General features: G+C 36.6%; 1 protein-coding gene across 3 annotated transcripts; it reads left to right on the forward strand.

Annotated features, from left to right (window-relative positions):
• The first annotated feature begins 1,950 nt into the window (after window positions 1–1,950).
• On the forward strand, window positions 1,951–5,919 carry LOC132163564 (uncharacterized). Of its 3 annotated transcripts, XM_059573889.1 has the most exons (5): window positions 1,951–2,818; window positions 3,264–3,374; window positions 3,901–3,995; window positions 4,082–4,141; window positions 5,299–5,919. In XM_059573889.1, exons 3-5 carry the CDS (start codon window positions 3,939–3,941, stop codon window positions 5,878–5,880), a joined length of 699 nt encoding a protein of 232 aa, XP_059429872.1. In that variant the 5' UTR covers window positions 1,951–2,818; window positions 3,264–3,374; window positions 3,901–3,938; the 3' UTR covers window positions 5,881–5,919. The 3 variants fall into 3 exon arrangements, with proteins under 3 accessions (XP_059429872.1, XP_059429870.1, XP_059429871.1); XM_059573887.1 differs by lacking the exon at window positions 3,264–3,374; XM_059573888.1 differs by lacking the exon at window positions 3,264–3,374 and having other exon boundaries at window positions 5,347–5,919.
• Window positions 5,920–25,639: the final 19,720 nt, after the last annotated feature.

Genomic DNA, 25,639 nt, shown 5'->3' on the forward strand with positions numbered 1-25,639 from the left:
TTTTGGTTCCCTCTTATTTGGTAGAACAATGGATGAATGGAAGAGTGCCAAGGATCTACTAAAAGAAAATCCCAATGCAGAAATTTTGGATAAACTTAAAATAAGTTATGATGGATTAGAGGATTTGCAGCAAAAATTGTTTTTAGATATTGCATGTTTCTTCAATGGAGCATTCATAGAAGACATCAAATACAAACTAGAATGTTTTGGTTACTATCCGGACTTCAATATGAAAGTTCTTGTGGACAAATCTCTTATAACTATGTCAGAGGGAATATTTGTGGACAAAAATCTTATAATTATGAAAGGGAGAATGTTGCAGATGCACGATTTGTTACGAAAAATGGGTAAAAAAATAGTTCGTTGTGAGTCTGCTAAGGAGGAGCCTGGCGAATGCAGTAGACTGTGGTGTAACAAGGATGTCATTCATGTATTGAAAAATGATAGTGTAAGTGGTTAGTCTAGACACAAACATAGAGAAATACATTTTTTATACTGATTATTGTAAGTATTTGTCAAATATTTCCACCATACTTCCTAATTTAATTTTTGTTGGTTATTAGGGAACTGATGCGGTTAGAGGCATTGTCCTAAAATTACCTTTACAAAAAGAAGAGCGACTAAATGTTGAAGCCTTCGCAAAGATGAAACAATTGCAAATGCTTCAGATTAGCCACACTAATATTGTATCACGTTTTTCTAAAGCTCGTAATGATTTACTCACTAATCTGGAATGGCATGGAGATCCTTCGAATTTCATGCTAAGCAATGAGTTATGCGTTATAGAATGGTGGGTATATCCTTTAGAATCCTTGCCGGCCAGTTTCCAATCAAACAAGCTTGTTGAGCTCATAATGCCTTACAGCTCCATCAAACAATTGTGGGATGGAAGGAAGGTAAGATTTTGGCTTATGCAGATCGATTTAATTTATTTTTATTCTTCTTAGTCCTTTTACTCTTCTTCATTTTATCTAACTATTCATTGGTCGTCTATAACAGAGTTTTGACAAATTGAAACACATTGACCTAAGTCATTCTCTAAACTTGATCAAGACACCAGATTTGAGCGGAGTCCCAAATCTTGAGAAACTAAAGCTTTCATATTGTACAAATCTGTCCAAGGTCCGCCGATCCATTGGATTTCCAAGATAGCTTAAGGAGTTGGATCTAAAGGATTGCAAACATCTCAAGAGACTTCCAGACGAGATGACTAGCTTGGAATCTCTTGAAATTCTCAATATATCTGATTGCTCAAGACTAGAGAAAATCCCAAAGAACCTGTTGAGTGGTATGAAATGTCTAGAGTACCTTTGGGTAGGTCGAAGTGTTATAAGGAAATTTTCGATAGGTAGTGGACCAGATCCCATGATAAGTCTTTTGCTCCCAAATTCATTCTCGTGTTTAAGCTATTTAAGAGAACTAGATTTGAGTTATTGCAATCTATCAGATGGAGCGATCCCCAATGATCTTAGTTGCTTATCCTCCCTTTATTATTTAACTTTGAGTGGGAACAAATTTACAAGAATACCAGATAGTGTGGCTCAACTTTCAAATCTTTGTGACCTTGTCTTGAATGATTGTAGTTGGCTTCAAGTATTGCCGAAGCTTCCATTGGGATTAAAAGTCTTGGGTGTAAAAAATTGTCCATTGCTGGAGTCGTTTGATAATAAGCAAATGGAGATGTGGAGAAGGTCAAATGAAAAATTAAGGAGCATTGATTATTCTGTTGTACAAGCTTATTTTGATTATGATGGAAATCCCTTCAACATCCTCCATCTGCATCCACGAAGTCCTTTATGGAGTGAACATAGTGTGAGTCTCTTATATAGTGATCTCTTTTTTAACACACTAAATTAATTAAGTTATAATATTGTTTTGTAATATTTAGCTTAACATCTTTCTCTCTTGTGTTATTATTTTACAGTTGGAAGATTTTTATCATGTGGTAGCATGCGGCCCTGCGTTGGTGGGATCAGGAATCCCAGAGTGGTTCAACGATAAAAGCACTAATTCCTTTGGAACAATTCAATTGCATTCAGATTTGGGCTCAGATATGAATAGGGAGGGGTATGCTCTTTTTATTGTTTATGAATTTCATGAGCCTCACACTACTCATCCAAGAAAGAGCAGAAAACGAAAGGTGGATGAGCGGAATGGGAATTCGAATTCTACAACAATATTTGATGGCAGTAATAGTAATTTACCCAACTTTGTTTGTCATTTTCAATTCACTGATTTGGATGTTACAAAACCGTTTTTCTTTTGTGCCCCTGGAGTCCCTTCTGTTGGGCTAAACGGATTTTGGGTGTATATACCATTTTGGTGGATATTACCGACAATTTGGAGTAATAGATTTGGATCCATTAAGGCTTCAATTACAACAGACAGCCTGAATGTTGAGGTAAAGGAGTGTGGGGCGCGTTTAGTACTACGTGATGAGCATGATGCTTCGGCGTTGTACCAAGTTCTCAACACCATTTCTCCGCCACGTGCTTTGGGTTTCAAAAGTTGCGAGAAACTTTTTTCTCGTTTGTTCGATAGATATAGCTCATATTTCAAGGTCGCGGGCCCAATTAAATCTAATGTTGTAGCATCTGGATCAATTGAGTCGGTTAATTGTTAGAGGATTAAAATTCGCCTCATAAGAAACAGGTCAATGGGCATTAAGATAAAACAAAAAATGTTGACGTTTCCATCCCAGAGGATTAGACGCGAACCGACAAAGAAAAGGAGAAGAATAGCGCACGAATGACGAGCGAACACAGAGCCACCTCACTCCGCAGCTCTACAACTTCGACACTGTACAAGAGTTTTAGAGGTGCGTTTCTAATTTTACCCATTCTCTCTCTCTCTCTCTCTCCTATTTGACTCTAGGCTTAATTTTGATATTTGGTAATTTTGTTCTTGTTTTGGTGTTGATGGTGATATGGGTTTGTGTTGCTATTTTTCCTCTTTCTTCATTCGTTTCTTTCTGTTTCTTTTCTGACAAAGTTTCTAGGAATTCAAAGTATTTTAAGTTTTCTTAGATTTAAGACAATGATAATATTCTGATTTTTCAAAGTCATATTTCTCTCTGTTAATTCTTGCTTTGTTTATTTTATTTATTATTGTCAAATTTCTCGAACCAGCTCAATAAACTTCCTTGGTTCCATGTTATGTACTTTCTTAGTTTTCTTTTACATAGAGTGAAATTCAGCATTAGTACGTGGTGTTTGATAAAATGTCTCTATGGTGGTTTTTTGTTCTTATTGTGAATAAAGCAGATATGAGGGGGGTTTGGCGGTGTTCTTGCACTCTTTGGTGAGCCTTTAGATGCCATTCCTCTGTTGCTTAAGCCGCTTCCTCAAAGCTTGTTGCCAAAAACCCGTCATTTTGTGAGTCTTAGATGCCATTCCTCAGTTGCTTGGGCCGCTTTCTGAAAGCTTGTTGCAAAAATCCCCCATCAATAGCCATGGTTCTTTAAGATTTTTTTGTTGCTTAGTGTGACCAATAGTGCATTGACAAAATGATTGTCAAAACTCATTTGGTGTGTGTGCCTAACTTACGGATCAAAAAAAGAAGCAACCCTTGTCATCATAATCCCTTATGCCATATGATTCAAGATAGTTAAAATTAGTGATTTATACTGAAAGAGTATGACATGGTGGCAGTAGATTTATAAAGGTAATTGAAGGATGTTGGTTTTCTATGGTATGCCTTGTTGGCCAGATCATTTATGTTGGCCGGCTTCTTGTTTACTGATATGGTAGTGTAATTAGGTTAAATTTTTGGAAAACCAGAAAATAGGATATGTGAATAACTTAATGTGGGTACATGGTGAAGTAGGTTGTAGTCATACTTTATGTATTTTTACTTTTTGTTAACATATGGATTTAATTTTGTCTTTCTTTTGTTGGCTAGGCTTGGGACTAAGTGATATTTTGAAACCTGATTTGATAATGCCATTCATCCGCACAGTGCCATTAGCACACCATTTAGCATTATACTTACATGAGGTATACAATAGTCCGGAGTTCCTATTTCCATTAGTACTTTACCTTCATACTCCAATTTACGAGTTCTATTGCTTATAACATGCAAGGTCAATTTACTCCGGAAGATATATTGGAATTGCTACAGAGTTCCAACTTTTTGCCAACGAGTAGGTTCTCCACTTATTAAATAATTTGAAGCCCCACTTCTTGGGACTATATCATGCATGTCGTATTGGTAACTTTTATATTCTTAATATATAAGTCAAATTCTTCATCTTCGTTATGTTTGCTTGTTTATGCTATTTTCCATATCAAATCATAGGGAGCTCAGCAAAGTTTTGAATTATTTCCAGGGTAGAAGAAAGCTTGTAGGTTTGAGTTATTTATTTGTGTTTAGCAAGGTGATGTTGAGAACGGTCCTTGACACTATAGGATACTTGCATGTTTGTCAAAAAAAGCTTTTGTTGGATCCAAACGTGTGAGGGGCTGATGCTGATTTTATTTTTTGTCTGCACAATTCATTACTTTAAAAAAAAAAAAAAAAACAATAATAATAAGAGAGAAGAAAAAAGGTCTTATATTACCTTATTTAGGAGTGTATTGTGTAATTTTTGTTTGGTTTATCCACTCATTAACTCATGGTTATTTTGTCTTTCCTCTTTTCTTACAGTCAAAGTTACTGGTTTGTCTTTTCTTGAGGCACTTGAGGATTCTGTTTTTGTTTCTGGATCATCAAAGTCTGAGTCAAAGGAAGATGACAAGGATTTAAGATCTCAATCTTGTAATCGGAATGACTCTATGGAGGACTCCCAATAGCAGATACACTTTCACGTATCTTTGTTCATTTCTTTTCTCCTTGATTCTGAAGAGTTGTTGACTATCCTTTCAATACTCTCAAGCCTTTAGAAGGCCATTGAACAAATGGGAGAACACAGAGTTGTTCCTTGCTTGGTTAGCATCATTAGAAAGAGCATTTGTAGACGTAACAAGGAGAATTGCATTGCAACCATCCAAACCATCTGTTTTAATGTGGCCTCTCGAGCCCTTAATTTGTGTAGTCATTCTCAATTACCTTTTTGTATCTTCTCATTTTGTCTAGATTCAGTTTCACCTTCATAAGTTAATTGCTATGATTCTGGAAATAAGTAAAAGGAAGCTTTATTCATAAAATTGTCTCTTGTTTTGTTTTATTTTGCTTTTACTTGCGATTTGGTGTTGTAAGGAGGAAGTCTGCATTTTTGCGGTTTTAGCGAAGAAAATTTGGATGAGACGTAACGTAGTAGTGCATGGAGGGGTATTTTCTCATCCAAATAGTTTGATACAGGAGGCAGAAGCATTACTCTTACAATTTCAAGGGAATCCGTGTGTGCAGGGAAGTAATGTGAATGGTGGGGTGGAGGCTCCTGTGTCATGGAAACCACCGGTTTTTGGAAGATTTAAAGTGAACTGGGATGTGGCTCTTGATACTAAAAACAATTGTATGGGTTTGGGTGTTATTGTGAGGGATCATAAAGGATTAATACATGCTGCACTGAGCAAAACTTTAAACTGTTTACATCCCTCAGCAATAGCGGAAGCAGTTGGAGCATTACGAGCTGCTGAATTTTGTTGTGATTTGGGCTTGCATAACGTGGTGCTAGAAGGTGATTCTTTGATTGTGGTCCAAGATATTCTTGCCTTGGCTTCGAATTGGTGCGCTCATGGACAAATTGTGGCAGATATTAGGGTGGTTCTAAACTCTAGAAGGAGTTGGATGGTCATGCATACTAAAAGGAATGTGAATCAAGCAGCACATGGACTAGCCAAGCATGCAGTTAGGAATCAAATGGATCGTATTTGGATAGAGGAAATTCCCAGCTGTATTTCAAATATTGTTGTTTTAGAGCATTCTGCTCTTTCTATTTAGAGTGTTTAGCTCTAGATGTTTATTGGTATTATAATGAGATGAGATTTATTCAAAAAAAAAAAATGGTCCAATACATACAAGCTTGGATATTATTGGCAGCAACAAAAATGTTGGTTCCTTTAGCCCCATCCCTCAAACAAAGTTTTCCTCCGGATGAATTTCCTTTAACCTAGTCTATAAAAGTGATATGTGTCCCTTCTTTTAATAACATGTGAGATGCACATGAATTTTTAATAAAATTTATTCCAACTTTGTCCATGCTATTAAAAAAACATGTGCATCTCACATGTTCAAGGAACACATGTCACTTTTATAAACTAGATTGAAGGAAATTCCTCAAACCCAGTTTGAAGGAAAACTTTGTCCCCATCCCTCTTTCTCACATATGTGAATATCATCCCTCTTTCTCACATGTGGAGAAGGATAATCATAACGGAATGAAGATGATCAAGATCAAGCCCACTGAAATAGAATTGGATGAAGATTTTGCAAAAGTTAATGGATTGGATCCAGTTAATTCAGGATCTAGGAAATCTGGTCTGAACAATAAAGCAAGCTATGATGCTAGTGATGCTCTCTTGATTGGAAAGTCTTGCAAGAAGATGTGTAGTATATTGGTGATTCTGGAATCATAAATAATTATATACAATTTTACGATTATATACATATCTTCCACTGGATCTCACTTCCAAATTTAATCAGCGAAACCACTTGAGCAAAAATACTATATCAATGGTCGGTCATTTGATGAATTACCTATTTTTGTATCTTGAGAATTTACAAAATTGTAAGAGATCCTAATCCTAAGCATAGGAAAAATGACATGAATTTCTTTTTTCTTGTCGAAGGAAAATAAAATAAACTAACAAGCAGCTTAAATTAATCTCCTCGTATTCAAGAATTAGCCCATGTGCCTTGGAATTGGATGATGAGCACATAATACATTGAACCATGCCCGTTGTTAGGATTTCACCCAATTTCAACATGCCAGGTCGGTTCATTCATTGGACCATTGCATTTAAATTTCGGCCTGGGTCTGCTTCTTCGTATTTGCTGTAGTCATTACTATACAAAATTGCAATTTGTTGGTAAGGTACATTATTAACAAAATTGAAAAATTGAAGAGACATCGCAAATAATAAGGTGGTAATTAAATTGAGGAGCCCAAGTGTAATTTCCTGTTTTCTTATTAGGTTGTTGTTTTATATATTTATTTTATGATATCGTTTTAATCTGTATCTTCTATGAGCCTAACTTGATAGTTGAGACTGAAGATCATCACAATCACCTAAAACCATGTGTGAAAAAAATTTATGAATATTAATTATAGTAACTAAAATATAAAAGTAAAGCATGCTACCCTACGTAAAGCACTTGTAATTTCCATGAAACTTCACCCACCAACGACAAATTATTGTAATTTCCCGAATCCAACTAAATTTCCACGACATTTCCTTCTACTTTCGTGGATTAAGGGAAGTAATAACCTGCAAGTTTCTTCATGTTGACCGCTTTCTTGCTTGCATATATATGACAATACCCCAAAAGCATTGTGATTAGAGAAACTGAATTATAGCACTGCATTATTAAACAAGCTTGTTTACTAAGTCTCAGATCGATGGCGTCCACGAGCACTTAGACATACTCTTCATCTTCTTCTTCAACATCTTCAAGGATATACGATGTTTTTCTCAATTTTTATGGAAAAGACACCCGCAAGAGTTTTATAGACCATCTACATTATGCTTTGAAACAGAAAGGCATTATCGTGTTTAGAGACGATGAAAAGCTCGAGCTAGGAAAATATGTTTCTAAGGAGCTCATAAAAGCAATACAAGAATCTATGTACGTGATCGCAGTTATCTCTCCAAACTACGCTTCCTCTAGATGGTGCCTCATTGAAATTGCCGAGATCGTCCAATGCATGAGAGACATGGGGCTTAGAGTTTTGCCTATTTTCTATCCTTTGGATCCTTCCGACGTACGAAACTAGACCGGAACTTTTGCAGAAGCTTTTGCTAAACATGAAGCTTCTTTGAGAAAGAAAATGTTGAATGATCTTAGGCCTCTTTTAACCTCAAAAGCTAGCTCAAAAGGTGAGGCTTTTCCTCACATTTATAAACTCACCACCACGTCCTTCTACAACCGACATGGGATAACCCCAACAATCTCCCCCTCACACATCGGGCCTTGGGTTGGAGCAATGACAACCCGTTTCTCCCGTGGACTGTTGGCCAAGACTTGTTGGTAAACCTGGGCTCTGATACCAATTGTTGTTACTGTGCACAACAATGATGAATAATATAGAATCGAAAAGAGAGATTAAGAGAGAGTTAAGACACAGATTTATGTGGTTCGGCAATGTGCCTACATCCACAGGAGAGAGTACGGCTATATTTTTCTATTCAATGATTTAGGGTTACAACATAACATATTATAGGAAAACCCTAATTATAAGTACTTTGGAAATCCCCAAAATACCCCCCACAACTTATTTGTCCCCAGGCCTACATAAACTAATTACACCCAATGGGCCAGTAGTAGAATATGAGCCACTTGTTCCAACAATCTCCACCTTGGCGAGTATTCACCTCTTTGAAGATAATCAAGTATTGGGCCTACGCTTGGAACTAATAGGTTTGGGGATGCCGCCTTCTCTCCTCTCCTTTCTAGCACCTGGAGACATTTGTCAAGTCCAAGCAGTGTTTGAACTTGTCTACGGTAACAGGCTTCGTCAACATGTCCGCTGCATTCTTAGAAGTGTCAATCTTCTCAAGTAACAATTCACATGTAGCAACCAATTCCCTAATCTTGTGAAACCTCACATCAATGTGTTTGGTTCTAGCATGATACACTTGGTTCTTTGCCAAGTAAATGGCACTCTGACTGTCACAATACAACGGAACTCTGCCTTGCTGAATACCCAGCTCCCTGACTGACCCAGTAAGCCACAAAGCTTCTTTTGCAACCTCAGCTGCCGCCATGTACTACGCCTCAGTCGTGGACATCGCAACCGTAGATTGGATCATAGACCTCCAACATATGGGTCCTCCTACAAGAGTGAACACATAACTCGTGGTCGATCTCCTGCCATCCAAATCCCCTGCATAATCTGCATCCACATATCCGACAACTGACAAATCACTTTTCTGTCTGACAAAAGTGATGCCATACTCTATAGTACCTTTCAAGTATCTAAAAATCCATTTGACTGCATCCCAGTGTTGTCTCCCCGGATTCGCCATGTACTTGCTCACCACACTGACTGCATGAACCAAATCTGGCCTGGTACATACCATAGCATACATCAGACATCCCACTGCACTAGCATATGGGACCTTAGACATGTCTTCAGTTTCTTCAACTGTCTTTGGACATTGTGAGGTAGACAAATGGAAATGATTCGCCAAAGGTGTGCTTACCGGTTTCGCATTCTCCATACTAAACCTCTCCAACACCTTCTTCACATAGCCGGCTTGAGATAGCCACAATCTCTTGGCATCCCTGTCTCTGCGAATCTCCATCCCAAGAATCTTCTTGGCTGCGCCCAAATCTTTCATGTCAAATTCTCTACTCGACAAAACTTTCAGTTTGTTAACCTCCACTATACTCTTAGCTGCAATAAGCATATCATCCACGTATAGTAACAGAAAAATAAATGAGTTATCATCAAGGCTCCTCACATACATACAACAGTCATACTCACATCTCATGTAGCCAATTCTGATCATATAGGAGTCAAACCGCTTATACCATTGCTTTGGAGACTGCTTCAGCCCATAAAGTGACTTCTTCAATTTACAGACCAAGTGCTCCTGTCCAAGTTGACTGAACCTTTCTGGCTGCTCCATGTAAATCTGCTCCTCCAAATCACCATGGAAAAAAAGCTGTCTTCACATCCATTTGCTCCAATGCCATGTCATAATGAGCTATCAACGCCAATACCGCTCTGATGGAAGTATGTCTGACCACTGGAGAAAATATTTCCTCATAATCAACCCCTTTCTAATGTGAATAACCCTTTGCTACTAGGCGAGCCTTGAACTTTTCTCCCCCTTTTTCTGATACTGCTTCTTTTTTCTTGAACATCCATTTGCACCCTATCGCCCTCTTCCTCTCTGGAAGCTCCACCAAATCCCACGTCTGCTTTTTATGCAGAGACTCCATCTCTTCCGCCATAGCACCCACCCATCTATTCTTCTCTTGGCTATTGGCAGCATCTTGAAAAGTAATAGGATCTCCGCTGCTGATGACAAGAGCATAAGAAACTATGTCTTCAAAATCATACCTGGTTGGTGGCCTGATAGTGCGTTTAGGCCTGTCTATGGCTATAGTGTGATGCTCCTTAACTCCTGAAGTAGAGGTCTCTGTACCCTGAGAAGTGTTCTCCTGCACAGGAGTCTCTAACTCCACCTGTACCACCTGCTTATCAGATTGTTGTGAGTGCACTTGAGAGTGTTGTGTCCCACATTGAGAAAATATAAAAGAAAAGAGTACTTAATATACCTAAGTGGACCTTAGCCCATTAGCTTAGGCTTTTGGGTTAGAGTTGTGTTCAATTATGTATATTAACGTACTCTTGGTAAAAACTGCATAACCACTTTATCTCCCTATAAATGGTATCAGAGCCATGGTTACTTTCCTAGGACGAGTGTCTTAATGCGTCGGGTTTAGAGTTGTGTCTGCATCCGCAACTCTTGATGCGAGACACTCTTGAAAATGTAAAAAAGACTCACAAGCGAGGGGGAGTTGGGTCAATGTGAAGAGACTTACAAGTGAGGGGGAGATTGTTGTGAGTGCACTTGTGAGTGTTGTGTCCCACATTGAGAAAATATAAAAGAAAAGAGTACTTAATATACCTAAGTAGACCTTAGCCCATTAGCTTAGGCTTTTGGGTTAGAGTTGTGTTCAATTATGTATATTAATGTACTTTTGGTAAAAACTCCATAACCACTTTATCTCCCAACAAAAAAAACAAAAACCCAAGGTCGACATTGAGATGATGCAAAAGTGGAGAGCTACTTTGAGAGAAGTGGGCAATATCTCGGGATGGCATCTACATGATAGGCAACATTAAAGTCTTTTCTATTTCTTTTAGTGTAAGAATAGATAATAAGTTGAACATTTTTGCAAAATAATCAAATTTTGTTCGAAATTAGTATCACCATCATAAACTAAAACTTGGCGGACTCTCCCATGGATTAACATGACAAATTTTATTTAATTTCCTAGTCCAACAGAATGACAGCAGATCCGGCTTACATGCTGTTATTTTAATAACAGCATGTATGCTGTAGTTGAATCAACGGCCAAGATTGAATTTTAAAGTTGACTTACTTTTAGAAGCATTTAATAGGAGGGAGAAAATAAAAAAAAAAATTGAGAAATTTAATCTTGACCGTTGATTTAACTACAGCATACATGCTGTTATTAAAATAACAGCATGTAAGCCAAATCCAATGACAGCAACTTTCAGTTTGTTTGGACTTCGGGAAAATTTTAATTTTTGCCAACTCCGTAGAAACTTCTAGTCTTTGTTTTTTCGCCTCACCAACAATTATCTGTGTATATTAATTGTAGTGACAGAAGCATCTTTCTTTTCCTTTATTTGTGTTTTTTGTTTTTTTTTCCCGGGGGTCTAGCTAAATCATATATTGGCATATCATCATCATCATAAAAACTCAGATTTTGTAGAAAAAGTACCACAAGCAACGATGATATGAAGAAGTTAAAAAAAATAAAAATGATTTAGATTCTTGATTTTTTATTACAATTTCAATATTTGATTAGAATACACCCTTAATTAAATAGAGAATATTTCAATATCAACCAAATATGAAATATATGGAAAATATTATATTCTAACAATATAATGAAGCTAAAATTAACATAATAAAGAAATTTATCACAAAAATAAAATTAAAAAATCACATAAATACCGTAACATGGTCAAATTACGTACATCTTACAAATTGAATAAGCAATATTTCGGGCAGTTGAAATCCATAAATATTGGATTAAAATGCTATTGCCATTTCTAATTAACTATCCACAACCATGACCGACATTACACCAATTCTTAGGTTGACATTGAATAATCTTTTTAGTCTCTATATATTAATGTCTCACGAATTTAAATTTTATGCAGAATTGCTTCAATTAACAGAAGCAGCATTAATATGTAGTAAATATATTTAATTGGTCTATTTGTGATATCTTTATCTTATAATTGTGAAGATAAAAGAAAAAAAAAATGACTATGGAATGCAAGAAGCATACAAATAATTAAAGGACCTAATAAAATTAGGCACACTCTCAAACCATTGAAGTTTTAATAATTTTATAGTCAGGTGATAAAACATGGTTTTTTGTTAGACCGCATGATGAACCAAGCAAATCAAACCTTAATTATGGTTCAAGACCCCACTTGGCAGTCTATATATACAATGAGTCCACCACGTACAACCAACCAAAAATCAAGCTTTATAGATAGACATGTGCTTTTGATGAGGATAGCAACCTGCCTAGAGAAGACTAGTCTTCACACGACGTGTGTTTGGTAAAGCTTTTGAAGTGAGTTTTCTTTTCTTTCTTTTTTTTAATAATAATATGATTTATGTGATATAAAGTAGAAAATATATATATATATATATATATATATATATATATATATATATATTTGGGAAAATTACACTTTACCCCCCCCCAAAGTTTGGGGTCATTTTCAATTCGACCTCCAATGTTTCAATTTTTGCAATCCACCCCCCGAACTTGTCAAACATTTGCAATTTGGCCATTCCATCAGTCAAACCCCCTTTGACTGATGGAACCGTGATCACGTGCGACGCACGTGACCACTTCTTGCCATTTTCTGCCGAAAATACCCCTCCATCCAAACGCACACTTGACCTGCCCACTCGACCATACGCACCATTAACCCAACCCAACCCAGCCAATCAGTAAATTTCCCGTGCAGTTACTTTTTCCCCTTTTTAACAACAAGTCGTGAAGGGCAGAAGAAGAAAGAAAGAAGCACGGAGAAAGCGAGGACCACATCTCACCCATTTCGGTGACAATCTCGCAACAACCACTCGACAGCGACAAAGCAGAGAGTTTATTTGCACGAGGTCAGTGTTTTTCGTTTTCAAATCGTATACCCCCACTGTGCAAAAAAAGTAGATGGAAAAAACTAGGGTTTTTGGTAATTTGGGGCTTTAGTGATGGGTTTCGTTCTTCACTGCAGAGGGAAACGATGGAAACTACCTCAAGTTCGAGTGGATCGCTTGGTTGCAGTGGAAGCAGAGCTTCATCTTCACTGCAGCGGCTTTGTTACTGTGAGCGGCTGATGATTGTGAAAACTGCTCAAACAGAGAAAAATTTTGGGAGGAGGTTCGTGGGTTGTGCAAATTATAAGGCAAGTTGTATGTTTATAGTTAGTGTTGCACAAATTTGGGCAAGTTCTTCAACGACATAATTTATTGTTTAGGGTTGTAATTGAGTACCCTTGGCAAAAGAAAAATGGAGAGAGAAAAAAAATCTTGATGTTGAATTCTCTGTTTCCTGTAACTCAATGGTCTTGCTGGTATTTCATGTAAATTAATGTTTTGAATTGCAAGCATAACATCGTGGCTGTGAGGATTCTTCATTTTGAAGGCCCTTTCAGTATTATTTTTTCTGTTACTTAGTGTTGTGAACAAAAGTGGTATATAGTATATTCACTGCAGTATAAATTGTTAAACATTGGATTGACTATTTATGCCTTGTTGTACTTGGTATGTTGTATATTCAGTGCAGTATATGCAGTACTACATTGGATTGACTATTTATGCCTTGTTGTTCGACCTAGTATGTAGTATATTCACTGCAGTATAAATTGTTTAGGATTGTATTGACTGTTTATGCCTTTAGGGATTCATCTAGGGTGATTTTATAGTCATTCTAACATATCATATCATATATATATATATATATATATTTTGTTTTTTTGTTATTATTGTCTGGGAAACTATACTTACCCTTCTTAATCTACCATGTCCCTTCAATCTTTTAATTAGTTTCATTTTTATATCACATAAAAAATGCAAGATGGAACTTCAGTTTGCATAGATCAATTGCATAATGGATAAAGTTGGTTTACCTTTTACATAATGCTCGAAGACATGAATTAATGGGCATATGCAAAAAGAGTTTCCATGGATATGCCACTTGCTAGCAGTGCAATAGTGATATTAACGGGCCATATATAGGTATCTGGGGTGAGAATCAGACATGGTGAGACAATTTAGATTAAGGTAGTTTTGACGTGAACAGTATTAATACTTCGTGTGTGGAAGGTCATTATAGTAAATTGAGTAGAAATATGAGCACTAGATTAATTCGGTACCTTAGGCAGAATCTAATTGATGAAGTAAACTCATTGGGTAAATAATTGGGAATGGCTTTTTCTTTTGTAATTTTCTGCAGAGTGCTTCTTTATGCAGCACTAGTGCTTTCCAGATGGTGTACGCAGTACTAGTAATTTTCTGCAAAGCGCTTGTTCATTACTCCAAAATATTTTTTTGTCTTTAGATTGGTGATTAATATTTATTTGTTTACTATTTTATAGATTAACCGAGATTGTGGTTTTTTTGAATGGATTGATCCTGAGTTGTGTGCCAGTTGTAAAAGGGTTGGAAGTTGGTTTTGGTGAAGGGAGGAAAAATTGTTGTCCAAAGCAAAACGGTGTAGAGACATGGTTGAAGTCGAAGTCAGTAAGGTGAAGGTAGAAATGGAGAAAGAAAATCTGCGGGTGAAGACAAAAATGGATAAAGAAAATATGTGTGTGAAGGTAGAAATTGATAAAGAAATTACCCGGTATCGTAAGGAAGTAGAGATTGGGGAGATCAAACTTCATGCAGTAAAGCAGAATTACCAAATAATGCTTGTTTGTTCGTGGATAATTTGTTTAAGTTGTATTCTTGTTTTTTGGTTTGGATACAATCAAAGTGGTCTGTACGTATGCAAAGTTGGGCATATGAAGTTGAACTGAGGTGTATGTACTGTTGGGATGACATTGTCATTTTTTATGTCTAAGTGTCATTTTGGGAGCATGGTGTGCTCTGTTGTGCATGTGTACTTTTGGGAGCACAATTGTGTCTTTTGTTTTTAGGTCTTTTTGGGATGACATTATGAATGTAATGTAGTTTTTAGCTTACCCCATGTAGCGTACTATATCGCACATGTTATTTGTAATTAAGTTATTAGTTGCTATATGTATGACTATGAGCTTCCAAATGTCAATTGTGGAGAAGTATGACATCATGCAACCAAATCTCATCCTTGCCGTTAACTATAAAATTATTGTGCCTACATGATATATGATAAGCATTATATTTGATATGATTAATCTGCACCTGCATAATGACTCACATTTTCCAACAAGTAACTAAGCTTCAACTAATAATTAACAAATTACTCAAATAATGACAATCTTCAATTAATAATTTATTCCAATTATGTAGAACAAATTAATGTCCATTCACAAATATGTAAAACACAATACATACAAAACACAATAAAGTAGAAGAAATTAATGTCATTAATATGCACATTCACAAATTCATACAAAACACAATACCAACTTCCATAGACATTAACATGTTGTCTATAGACATTACATATTTGTCACATAAAACATTACATACTTGTCACAAAAAAATATTACACACTTGTCACAACAAATATTACATACTTGTCACACCAAACATTACGTAGAAATCACAAAAGAAAAAAAAAACATAAAACTACAAGTCCAGCACATTACGGCTTCCACCCTGGATTGAGCCGTTTTTTCTTCGATTCCACAATTGCAATTCCCTTCTGTATTGTACTCACAATACGTTTTCTTTTAGCTTTCTCCACAATTTCTGACTTTGCTTCAGCACCACTGGATGTAGCAGCTACACCAGTAGATGCAACTATACCACTTTGGCCTCGACCGCCTTTGACTGCACCACGTCTACGTCCACTGCCTCTCCCTGTACCACCTCTGCCTGCAAATCCCCCCTAGTTTTAGGCCCTACTCTTCCACCACCAATAGTTTGACCTCCAATTGCACCACCTCTAGTTGTAGGACCTCTAGTTTTAGGTTCCTCTTCAATAAGGTCAATGTGTACAGGAGCCCTGGTGGGGGTAGTACGGAAAATACCTCTAATCCGATTAGATGTACGAGTCCTTGTTGCAGGACCTCCTGTGACAATTGCAGGAATTTCTATCTCTTCCATGCCAGCCATATTGCCCCATGTTGGGGGTAAGATAATTCCTGGTGCAGGTCCAAGGCCGGTGACCTCTTTGTCAGGACCAAATCCAGGTGGCGGTGTGTGCTCCCTTTCATCAACAAGACTGGGGACTACAAATTGTTGCGGAGTACGTGTATGCTGAAGTTTCCCCTTACTCTTCTAAAAAAAAAAGAGGGGAAACTATGAATTTCCAAACAAGTTAAATAACTAAATATATAAATATGTACAATATAAAAAACAATTTTCTTTATGTACCTTCGCTGCATTTGATGACTGTGGACCACCACTGCCACTCTTTTTCTTTGTCTGGCTTTTCTGTTACCAAAAAAATTGTCAGTGAATTGTAACAATGCACTTTATGGTTTTGTACCTAAACCATAAAAATGTCCACAAATCTATACATGATGTTTTTTAATAATTAAATAATAATTTGTCCTACATGAGGAAAGCATAGAAGTAACACTGAACTGCACCATATAGAGAAAATAAAACATCAAACAACCGAGAATCTGTTTAGTTAATAACATAATGCTATTAAAAGAATATAGAAAATGGGAATGATTGACACCAAATATTTTGTTGCCCACAGAATGCCCTCATGATTCTTCTATTACTGATTTAACAACACATGTTGTAGAAGCATTTGTTTGGTGGAAAATGAACAATTACCATAAAAACAAGATAGGAAAAGGGTTCAGAAGTTGTGAGAAAAAGAGTGAGAATCAACTCTCCTAATTGGAAGGTTTAACGATAAAGTACTAATTATAAAAATAAAGTAGATTGAGCATGAGTTTGATTCAAAATTTGATCTCAATTTAATGTTAAAAGAAATTAAGCATTCAATATAAATTAGAATCATAACAAATAAAAAAAAAATGTCCAAGCAGTTGTCAAAAATTGGATATAATGACACAATTTAACAGTAGGTAGATAATTCTATATTTTTTGTTTCTAAGTACGGGTTCATGGAGTTCACAAACAAACGATCCAAGTGTCAAAGCTACACGTTGAAGTGGGTGAAATCTACAAACCCTGATATTTCATGGTTTGTATTTTTACAGTCAGTTAGTAAGTATCTTATGGACCCATTTGCTGACCAAGGTTAATTTTAGCAACTAAAAACAATGGCAGTGATAAACACCCGACACACAAATACCCATAAATTCATACATTGTACACAACTTGTGCCTTACTTTGACCCGGCGTTTGAGTATTGGAACCAACACTTCGTGACTGCAGGAAAAAAAAAAGAAAAGAGCTTATTCATTAAAAGTACAAAAGCAGGCACTTATAACTATATGGAATATTAAGGACAGATGAATAGAGTACATTGATACTTACACTTCCTCCAGGTGGGGTATTAAGCTGACTTGCTGAACTCCTTTTCAATGGACAGCTCCTCTTATTGTGACCTAAGCCGGTATACATCCCACATCTCATCCTTGCACCAAATTTCCTCATTCGGTGTGGATTTTTGGGGTCCCTACTCTCATCAGGCGCCCTTTTTCTTACTCTCTTTGGTCTCCCAGGGGCCACTCTATATTTTGGTGGTTCCAATTTATAATGGTTGGTTTTTATCCATTGCTCCTCACTTAGGATTGGGTAAATAATTGGTGCATATGCCTTTTTGTACCGCTCTATTGTGTAGTAGTCATCAACATAGTCTTCGGGATTCCCACAATCATAGAGTATAGCAGAAAAGGCATGGGGGCAGGGGATTCCAGTGAGTTCCCACTGCCTGCAACCATTGATTCTTCTACGCAAATCCACCACCTACTATTTGTTGTCTGGAGCACCAACCTCAAACATTCCATCACCGGCGTAGGTTGTAATGCAGTCCATTGCTTGTAGACCAATCGCCTCCATCTTTTGTACAATTCAAGGGCACAACCTACCACTCAATTTCTCAATACCTTCTCTCTTCGCCTGATACCTCCTCATCAACTTTTTCCTTATCATCTCCAACAATGTCAAAATCGGTTTGTCCCGCGCCTTCAAGATGTATGAGTTGAAGCACTCACAAATATTGTTCACCAACAAGTCACACTTAGGATGTTCATTAAACGAAGCCCGAGACCACCCAATGGGGTTAATCTGACTCAAGTATTCGTAAGCATCCTTGCTAAGTGTCTTCAATTCCTCCATATGAGCACTAAATTCATGTCAGTGTGTGCAGACGCTGTAGCCCATAACTTCTCCTTTAAGGCCAAACCTTTATGTCCCCCCAAGTCCCTGAAGTTGGCATACAGATGCTTAACACAAATCCTATGATTGGATAATGGAAGCACAACCTCCAAAGCCGGCATGAGACCATGCAGAAGAAAGACAATTAAAATGTTATAAATAAATATTATTGAAGTGTTATGTAAAATTATTGTTGACCATTAAATGTAATATAACTTACTTTTTGTCTGTCTGAAATGAATGTTGGTCTAGAGCCCTGCTCATATAGTCCAAGATCAGATACAAGGGTTTCCAAAAACCATATCCAAGAGTCTTTCGTCTCAGCTTCAACAATAGCAAAGGCAATTGGGTACATATTATTATTCCCGTCCCTTCCAACTGCAGATAATAGTTGACCCTTGGATGGCCCTTTCAGGAAGCATCCATCCACCCCTATTACAGGCCTACAACCCTCCAAAAACCCCTTCTTCATTGCAGCCAGAGAAATATATAGTCTTCCAAATTTTGGAAGCACACTAGGGTTTGGTCTGTCCACCTTCATCATCACACAACTTCCCTTATTGGTCCTTCTCAATGTCTCACAATAATACCATAGACAACTGTATTGATCTTCAAGCCTACCATATATTTTTTTACATGCCTTCTTCCTAGCCCAATATCATGCTTGGACTTACATCCACCTTCCATTTCTCCTTCACCTCATGTTGTATGACATTCAATGGCATGTTGGGCTGAATTCTGAACTTCTCGATCAATTTGTCGGCTATCCAAGTTGAGTTCACAATTGAGTTCTTGTATTGCCTACCACACACATGTTTCAGCTGCATAGATCTTATCTGAAAAGTTTGTTCACCAGGAACCTGCTTTGCATACACACGATACCGACACTTGTCATCCTTGCACACCACAATACACTTTCATCTTTCATTCCTTTTCAACCTAATTTCCTTGCCCCTAATCAGATTGAACTCTTTAACAGCTTCTCTAAACGTTTGTATGTCTGGGAAAGTCATCTTGAGGTGCAACACTGGGTTAACTAGGTCAACGCTCTGAAATTCAAGTGACCTGGCAGCTATTAATTCACCTTCCTCACATTCCTCATCAATAACAGGTGGTGACTCCAGTATGTCACTCTTAGCCATGTCTGAGTTACAATCATCATCATCAACTTCTTCAAATGCTCCTTTATTCCTAGGTCCAGTTTCAGCCCTAACAAAATCACCGCTTTGATGGGCCTCATCTTCATTTCCACTTTCTTCATCACATTCTTCATCATCATCTTCTTCATCATCAACTTCTTCTTCTTCATCACCCTCTTCTTCCTCATCACCTTCTTCTTCTTCTTCATGACCTTCACTCTCATTATCACCATCACCATCACCATCTCTAGGTCTTCCAGCAGAACTAGTTCCAGCACCACTAGTTCCAGCTCTACCATCTCCTACATCAACGTCTACATCAAATAAGTCTTCCCCATCACTGACCTTGTCTTTCCACCAAGGGTCATTGTAATCAGCCCTCCTCCTCTCCTCTTCATCATCGTCTTCATCATCCACTTCATAGTCCTCCTCATCACCGTGACCACCCCCAAAACACACAAGATATAAATGCACAATAAAGTGCCCTTTATGGCAACCAACCATACACAATACATCATCGTCCGAGGTTATCAAATGCAAACCACCCATTAAGTTGTTCTCGAGTTCTTTAAAATATATTAAATCCTCTGCCTTGTACCCGTAATTTTTACAAATATCTTCTAATTCAAAAAAAAAGACAACTGGTCAGGATCATAACTATCACTGTGAACAGTCACCTCTCCACCCACATACTCACAACCAGAACTCCTGTCAAACCTACCCCCATAACAAACCTCAAACACTAAATTCGATGACCTCCTACAAAGAGAACGAATAAAAATATATGATCAGAATCTTTACATATATAGACATAACACCACAAAGGAGTAAGACAGCACAGCACAAAGGATAATGTTGTCAAGCTAATGTGGCAGTCGCATGGGGCCCCCAATTTAATAAGGCCATCAATTAACAAATATTAATACAAACAATTTTCCTAAAAAAAAAAAAAAAAAAACCCTAAACCCTAAATCCATACTCTTTAATTAAGGCATCTACTCATGGTAAAGAAGTAGTTTACAAGATGTCACAATTTAATAAGCCCTCCAATTAATGAACATAATGAAACAATTTTCATAAAAAAATAAAAATAAAAATAAAGGGAATCAGATAACAATATAGATATTCTTATAAAAAATACAATCTTAAAAAGGTATATATATATATTGTTTGGCCTTGTGAAATGACAAACATAACCCTCAAGTAGAGAAAGGAGAGGAAAGGATCAGGTTTGAAAGATTGTTTCTAACATCTAAAATCAAATGGGAAAAGTAAATAAATAAATGCTAGACGATGGAAAGTTTCTAAAATATTTTATTCAATTACAAACTCATATCTTTATAAATTTCTCCACTTGAACTTTTTGCCTAAGGCTTCAAAATATATCGGGACGGCCCTGAATATATAGCAATTCTCCTAAAGAAGAATATACATAGAAGATTAAGGGACATAATATATAGCAGATTATACATCTCTTTTATTGTAAGGTTGGCACACATTGACCTATAATTAGTCGCATATTAACAACTTTGTTTCATTTTTATCATTTGAGGGCAGTTTACTAGATTTGGGGACCACTTTTGTTCACACCACAACACTATACTGAATTTGGGATCACTTTTGTTCAACCACTTATCTTGCAGCGGAAACAAACAATTTCACCAAAGCAAAGCTCGCAATAAAGCCAACAAATGCAAATACAATACAATAAGACAAACAAAACAATAAATTAACATCCCGTACTACAAGATAACCAAAGAAAAACACCCATCACTAAAGCCCCAAATTATCAAAAACCCTAGTTTTTTTCATCTACTTTTTTGCACGGTGGGGGTATACGATTTGAAAACGAAAAACACTTACCTCGTGCAAATAAACTCTCTGCTTTGTCGCTGTCGAGTGGTTGTCGCGAGATTGTCGCCGAAATGGGTGAGATGTGGTCCTCGCTTTCTCCTTGCTTCTTTCTTTCTTCTTCTGCCCTTCACGACTTTCACGACTTGTTGTTGAAAGGGGAAAAAGTAACTGCACGGGAAATTTACTGATTGGCTGGGTTGGGTTGGGTTAATGGTGCGTATGGTCAAGTGGGCAGGTCAAGTGTGCGTTTGGATGGAGGGGTATTTTTCGCAGAAAATGACAAGAAGTGGTCACGTGCGTTGCACGTGATCACGGTTCCGTCAGTCAAAGGGGGTTTGACTGACGGAATGGCCGAATTGCAAATGTTTGACAAGTTCGGGGGGGTGGATTGCAAAAATTGAAACATTTGAGGTTGAATTGAAAATGGTTCCAAACTTTAGGGGGGTAAAGTGTAATTTTTCCTTTTTTTTTTATGAAAAAGTAAAAATATTTTGTTTTGTAATGATTTTTTTTTGTTTGAATAGTAATAAAAAGTTATTGATAGAATATAAAAAATAAAAATACTATGACATTGCTATGGATTTAGAATATAAACATATTACATTCCAAATAAAATATAATAGTCCTACAAATCTCAAATGATAGCAATAGAACGGTTTCAAGATTGAAAAAAAAAAAACATCTCAGTCTCGGAATCAGAGTGAGTTAGATAAGTGTTTTTTTTTTTATTATTATTATTTTTTTAGGGTTTGGGAGAAAAGATATTTTATACTTTTATAATTAAAAGAGAAGCATAGAAGCATGCCCATATTTTTTTTAAAAAGAGTATAAATAAATTTTTTTAAAAAAATACGAAAAATACTGTTAAGGGAGAAAAGTATGTCATGTCCCTTGCATGCGCATGGTTGCACATGAAAACATGGAAGATGAGATTCTTTTAGCATTTGTTTTTTAAGTTTTTTTTTGAAAAAAAATCCGAATTCAATTGAATATAAAATAATAATAATAATAATAATAATAATAATAATAATGATTATATAGAAAAGTGAAAAAATGGTAGTAAAAAGTGAAAAAAAAAAAATTTATTTTGTAGTAATTTTTATTTGAATAGTAAAAAGTGAGAATATATTTTATTTAAAAAGTAAGAATATTTTGATTTTCTATTTTTCATTTTTTATGATAATTTTTTTGAAAAAATAAAATAAATAATATTGAGAAATGTGGCGTTCTGGGGTGTTGTTTAGTGAGAGTCTTAATCTCAGTGTTCATGTTTAAAAACAAAAAATGTTTTTTATTCCATTTTATAAAGAGCATTTGTTCACTGCTCGAGAATTCGTTCCAATCAATGCCCACAACTACTCCCACTAAACTTATTTTGTCTGTGTCTTGATCTCAGTGAATGAGAGAGAGAGAGAGAGAGGGGCAGGAGGCAGGACTCGGAGACAGACAGGCGTGGGAGAGAGAGAGAGAGAGAGAGAGAGGCAGAAGACGGGCGTGAGGTTTACGGCTTCAATTAATTTGTTTAAAAAATGATCTGTATACAGTTTCAAAATGACGTCGTAAACAATGATTGAAAAAACACTTTTTTTTTTTTTTTAATTTCTTTAAACGAAAATTTTTACTTCTTTAGAACGGAAATTTTTATTTGGGATAAATGGAAAATTGGTAGATGTTGTAATTGGTCTAAATTATAAATCACTATCTCTATGTAGTATCAAAAATAATTTATCAGTCTATTTAATTGGCTTAAATTATAAGTCACTCACTAAGGTATAAACACATGTTATTATTAATTTATGAATTTAAAAAATGACAACTACGATTTTTTCACATCATTTTAAGATACCAACTAAGATTACGCATCAACCTTCAAAGATATGATACGTATTTGGGTCTTCTAGCCTTGGTGGGGAAATCACGGATAGCAGCCTTTAGGAGTAGTATTGACCGGGTGTGGAAGAGGCTGCAAGATTGGAAGTTAAAATTTCTTTCTCAAGCAGGAAAAGAAATTTTGATTAAAGCAGTGATTCAGGCGATATCTACATATAGTATGAGCGTTTTTCTTCTTCGGAAAACGTTGTGTTCGGAGATTAATTCGCAAATGCAAAGGTTTTGGTGGGAACATCAAAATAATGATTCGAGGGTGCATTGGATGAGTTGGAGGCGTATGAAAAAATCAAAATCAGCCGGAGGTATGGGCTTTCGTGATTTCCATAGTTTCAATAAAGCACTTTTAGCAAATGTTGGCGTTTGTGGTCTCAACCTAAAAGTTTGCTTGCAAGAATTATAGAGGTTAAGTATTATCCGGGTGGATCAATCCTTGAGGCAGGAGTGAGTGGGACATCGCCCCTCCTTAATTTGCTTGGATGAGAATTCATAGCTCTTGTTCAAAGAAAACAAAACGTTGAGGTGAAGGGAGTCCCCTTTTCCATCCCAGAGGATTGGGCGAAGTGAGGATATGGATTTGGAAAGCGTCAGTCATTTGCTTAAATGTGATTCAAGGGCTAAAGGGAAACAATTCTGCGGGGTGGATTTAGAGTTCTAGGATTATTATTTGTCTTTTGGTCGTAGTTTATATACCAATGACTTTGGATTATCTGTTAATTTTGTGATATTAGGTGTTAATTTTGTTGGGATTAAGTTTATAAACCAATACCCAAATAAACGGACACTCACAAAGAATAGAAAGAACAAAGACAAGATTGAATTACAATACTTTAATATTGAAGAGAAAATATCAAGCTTCTCACTTGCTTCTTCTTACTTAATCTAACATACATAATATCCTTATATAATTACGGATTTTTTCTATATTTACACAAATATTACTTAACATACAAAAGTCAATAAAAACAACTCATTAAGTTGCTACATATTAAAGTCTAATAACATGCGGCTAACTTGCTACTAAAAGTTCAATAAAATTGCTACATATTAAACATCTTTTGACTTCTAAGACAATGCATAATTTACTAAGCCAATTAAAGTAAATGAAGGTTGCCGTTGAAATGCTAGAAAAACTAGAAGGAAACGTGTACGGTTTGCTTTCTTTGACTTTGCATTTTATTTGAACTTCCAACAAATTTACCAAGGAACTATTGTTGTTGTAGACATTGGTGCAAATGTGAAATGTGTATATAATAGGCATTTATATACATGTTTTAGTTAGTTGCTGTTGGGTCATGAATCCGCTATTTAAACCCAATAGACCCCAAACCCGATCTTGATCAAACGGTTAATTTGACAAAGCCTCGGAATAGCTTTCCCCGAGAAGGCCTCATAAACCGGCACAGTCTCGGTATTTGACTCCAAGACCGTTTCTCGGATAGGAGTCGGACGTCGGATCCAAGACGTTACACCAAATGTGAATAAGTCAGAATACCAAGGGTAAAGTTGCCATTATACAGTTACGGATATCCAAAGATTCAAATTCATTTCAATGAACATTATCCTACATTTGAAAGAAGCCTTCAACAAACAATCCCTATACTAGCGGGATAAGAGGCAATTTAAATTCGAAAAGCAATATACGTCTAACGACGACTTGCTGCCTCATCCCAAGATTCATCCCTTAACAGAATAACTGCAAACCAGATATTCAGGGATAAGAGTCCCAAAATATACGGGAGACAAACTCCACTCCATGCCTATAAATACAACTCTCGATTTCTATGAAAGGTAGGGGCAATCCTGGCTTTAAAAACTTTGATTGCTTAAACACTCTTTCCTCAGGTCCTGACTTAGGCATCGGAGTTTCCCCGCCGGGACACCACCGGGGGTCTCTAATCCTATTTGTTCTCCTGTGTGTAGTCTGAAATATTGCCGAAGCTCATCGTACCACCTGAAGGCGTGCCACGTCACCATCCCGAAAAACTGTGCATCAACAGTTGCTAACGTGAGGGTTAGCAAAAAAAACACCTTTGTTAGATCTCATTTTCAATGGCTAAACCCAAAACCAAAAAAATGAAGAAATACAATTTCATTTGTACTGCATAAGTGCATAACTGAAACAAAGATTTAAATATCCAAACAATTTTGAAAGAAGCAAGAAGTCAAAATACAACGGCTACACCTTAGCTACGTTTGGCAAGGGGAGGTCCAGCACTGTAGCTGGAACGGCACTGTTCCAGCTACAGTGCGGAGCTGACATTTGGTCAATTTTTTTATTTTTTTTTTTAAGCAAAATATTAAAAAAAAAAAAAAAAAGAGGAGAAAGATGGGGTGGTTCTAGCCACCCCTTGGCCAAAATGGGGTGGCCGGACCACCCCATTTTTGGCCAAGGGGGTGGCTGGAGCCACCCCCTAG

Source organism: Corylus avellana, chromosome ca10, assembly GCF_901000735.1.
Source record: "Corylus avellana chromosome ca10, CavTom2PMs-1.0".
Classification (NCBI taxonomy): domain Eukaryota; kingdom Viridiplantae; phylum Streptophyta; class Magnoliopsida; order Fagales; family Betulaceae; genus Corylus; species Corylus avellana.

Bases quoted from the DNA above. Each gene is read 5' to 3' on its own strand.
- LOC132163564 (XM_059573887.1), top strand. From the start codon at position 2,749: ATGACGAGCGAACACAGAGCCACCTCACTCCGCAGCTCTACAACTTCG. The intron at 2,819-3,900 runs GTGCGTTTCTAA...TTTGTTGGCTAG, and splicing joins ACTGTACAAGAGTTTTAGAG to GCTTGGGACTAAGTGATATT. The intron at 4,142-5,298 runs GTAGGTTCTCCA...AGTTTGATACAG, and splicing joins TTCCAACTTTTTGCCAACGA to GAGGCAGAAGCATTACTCTT.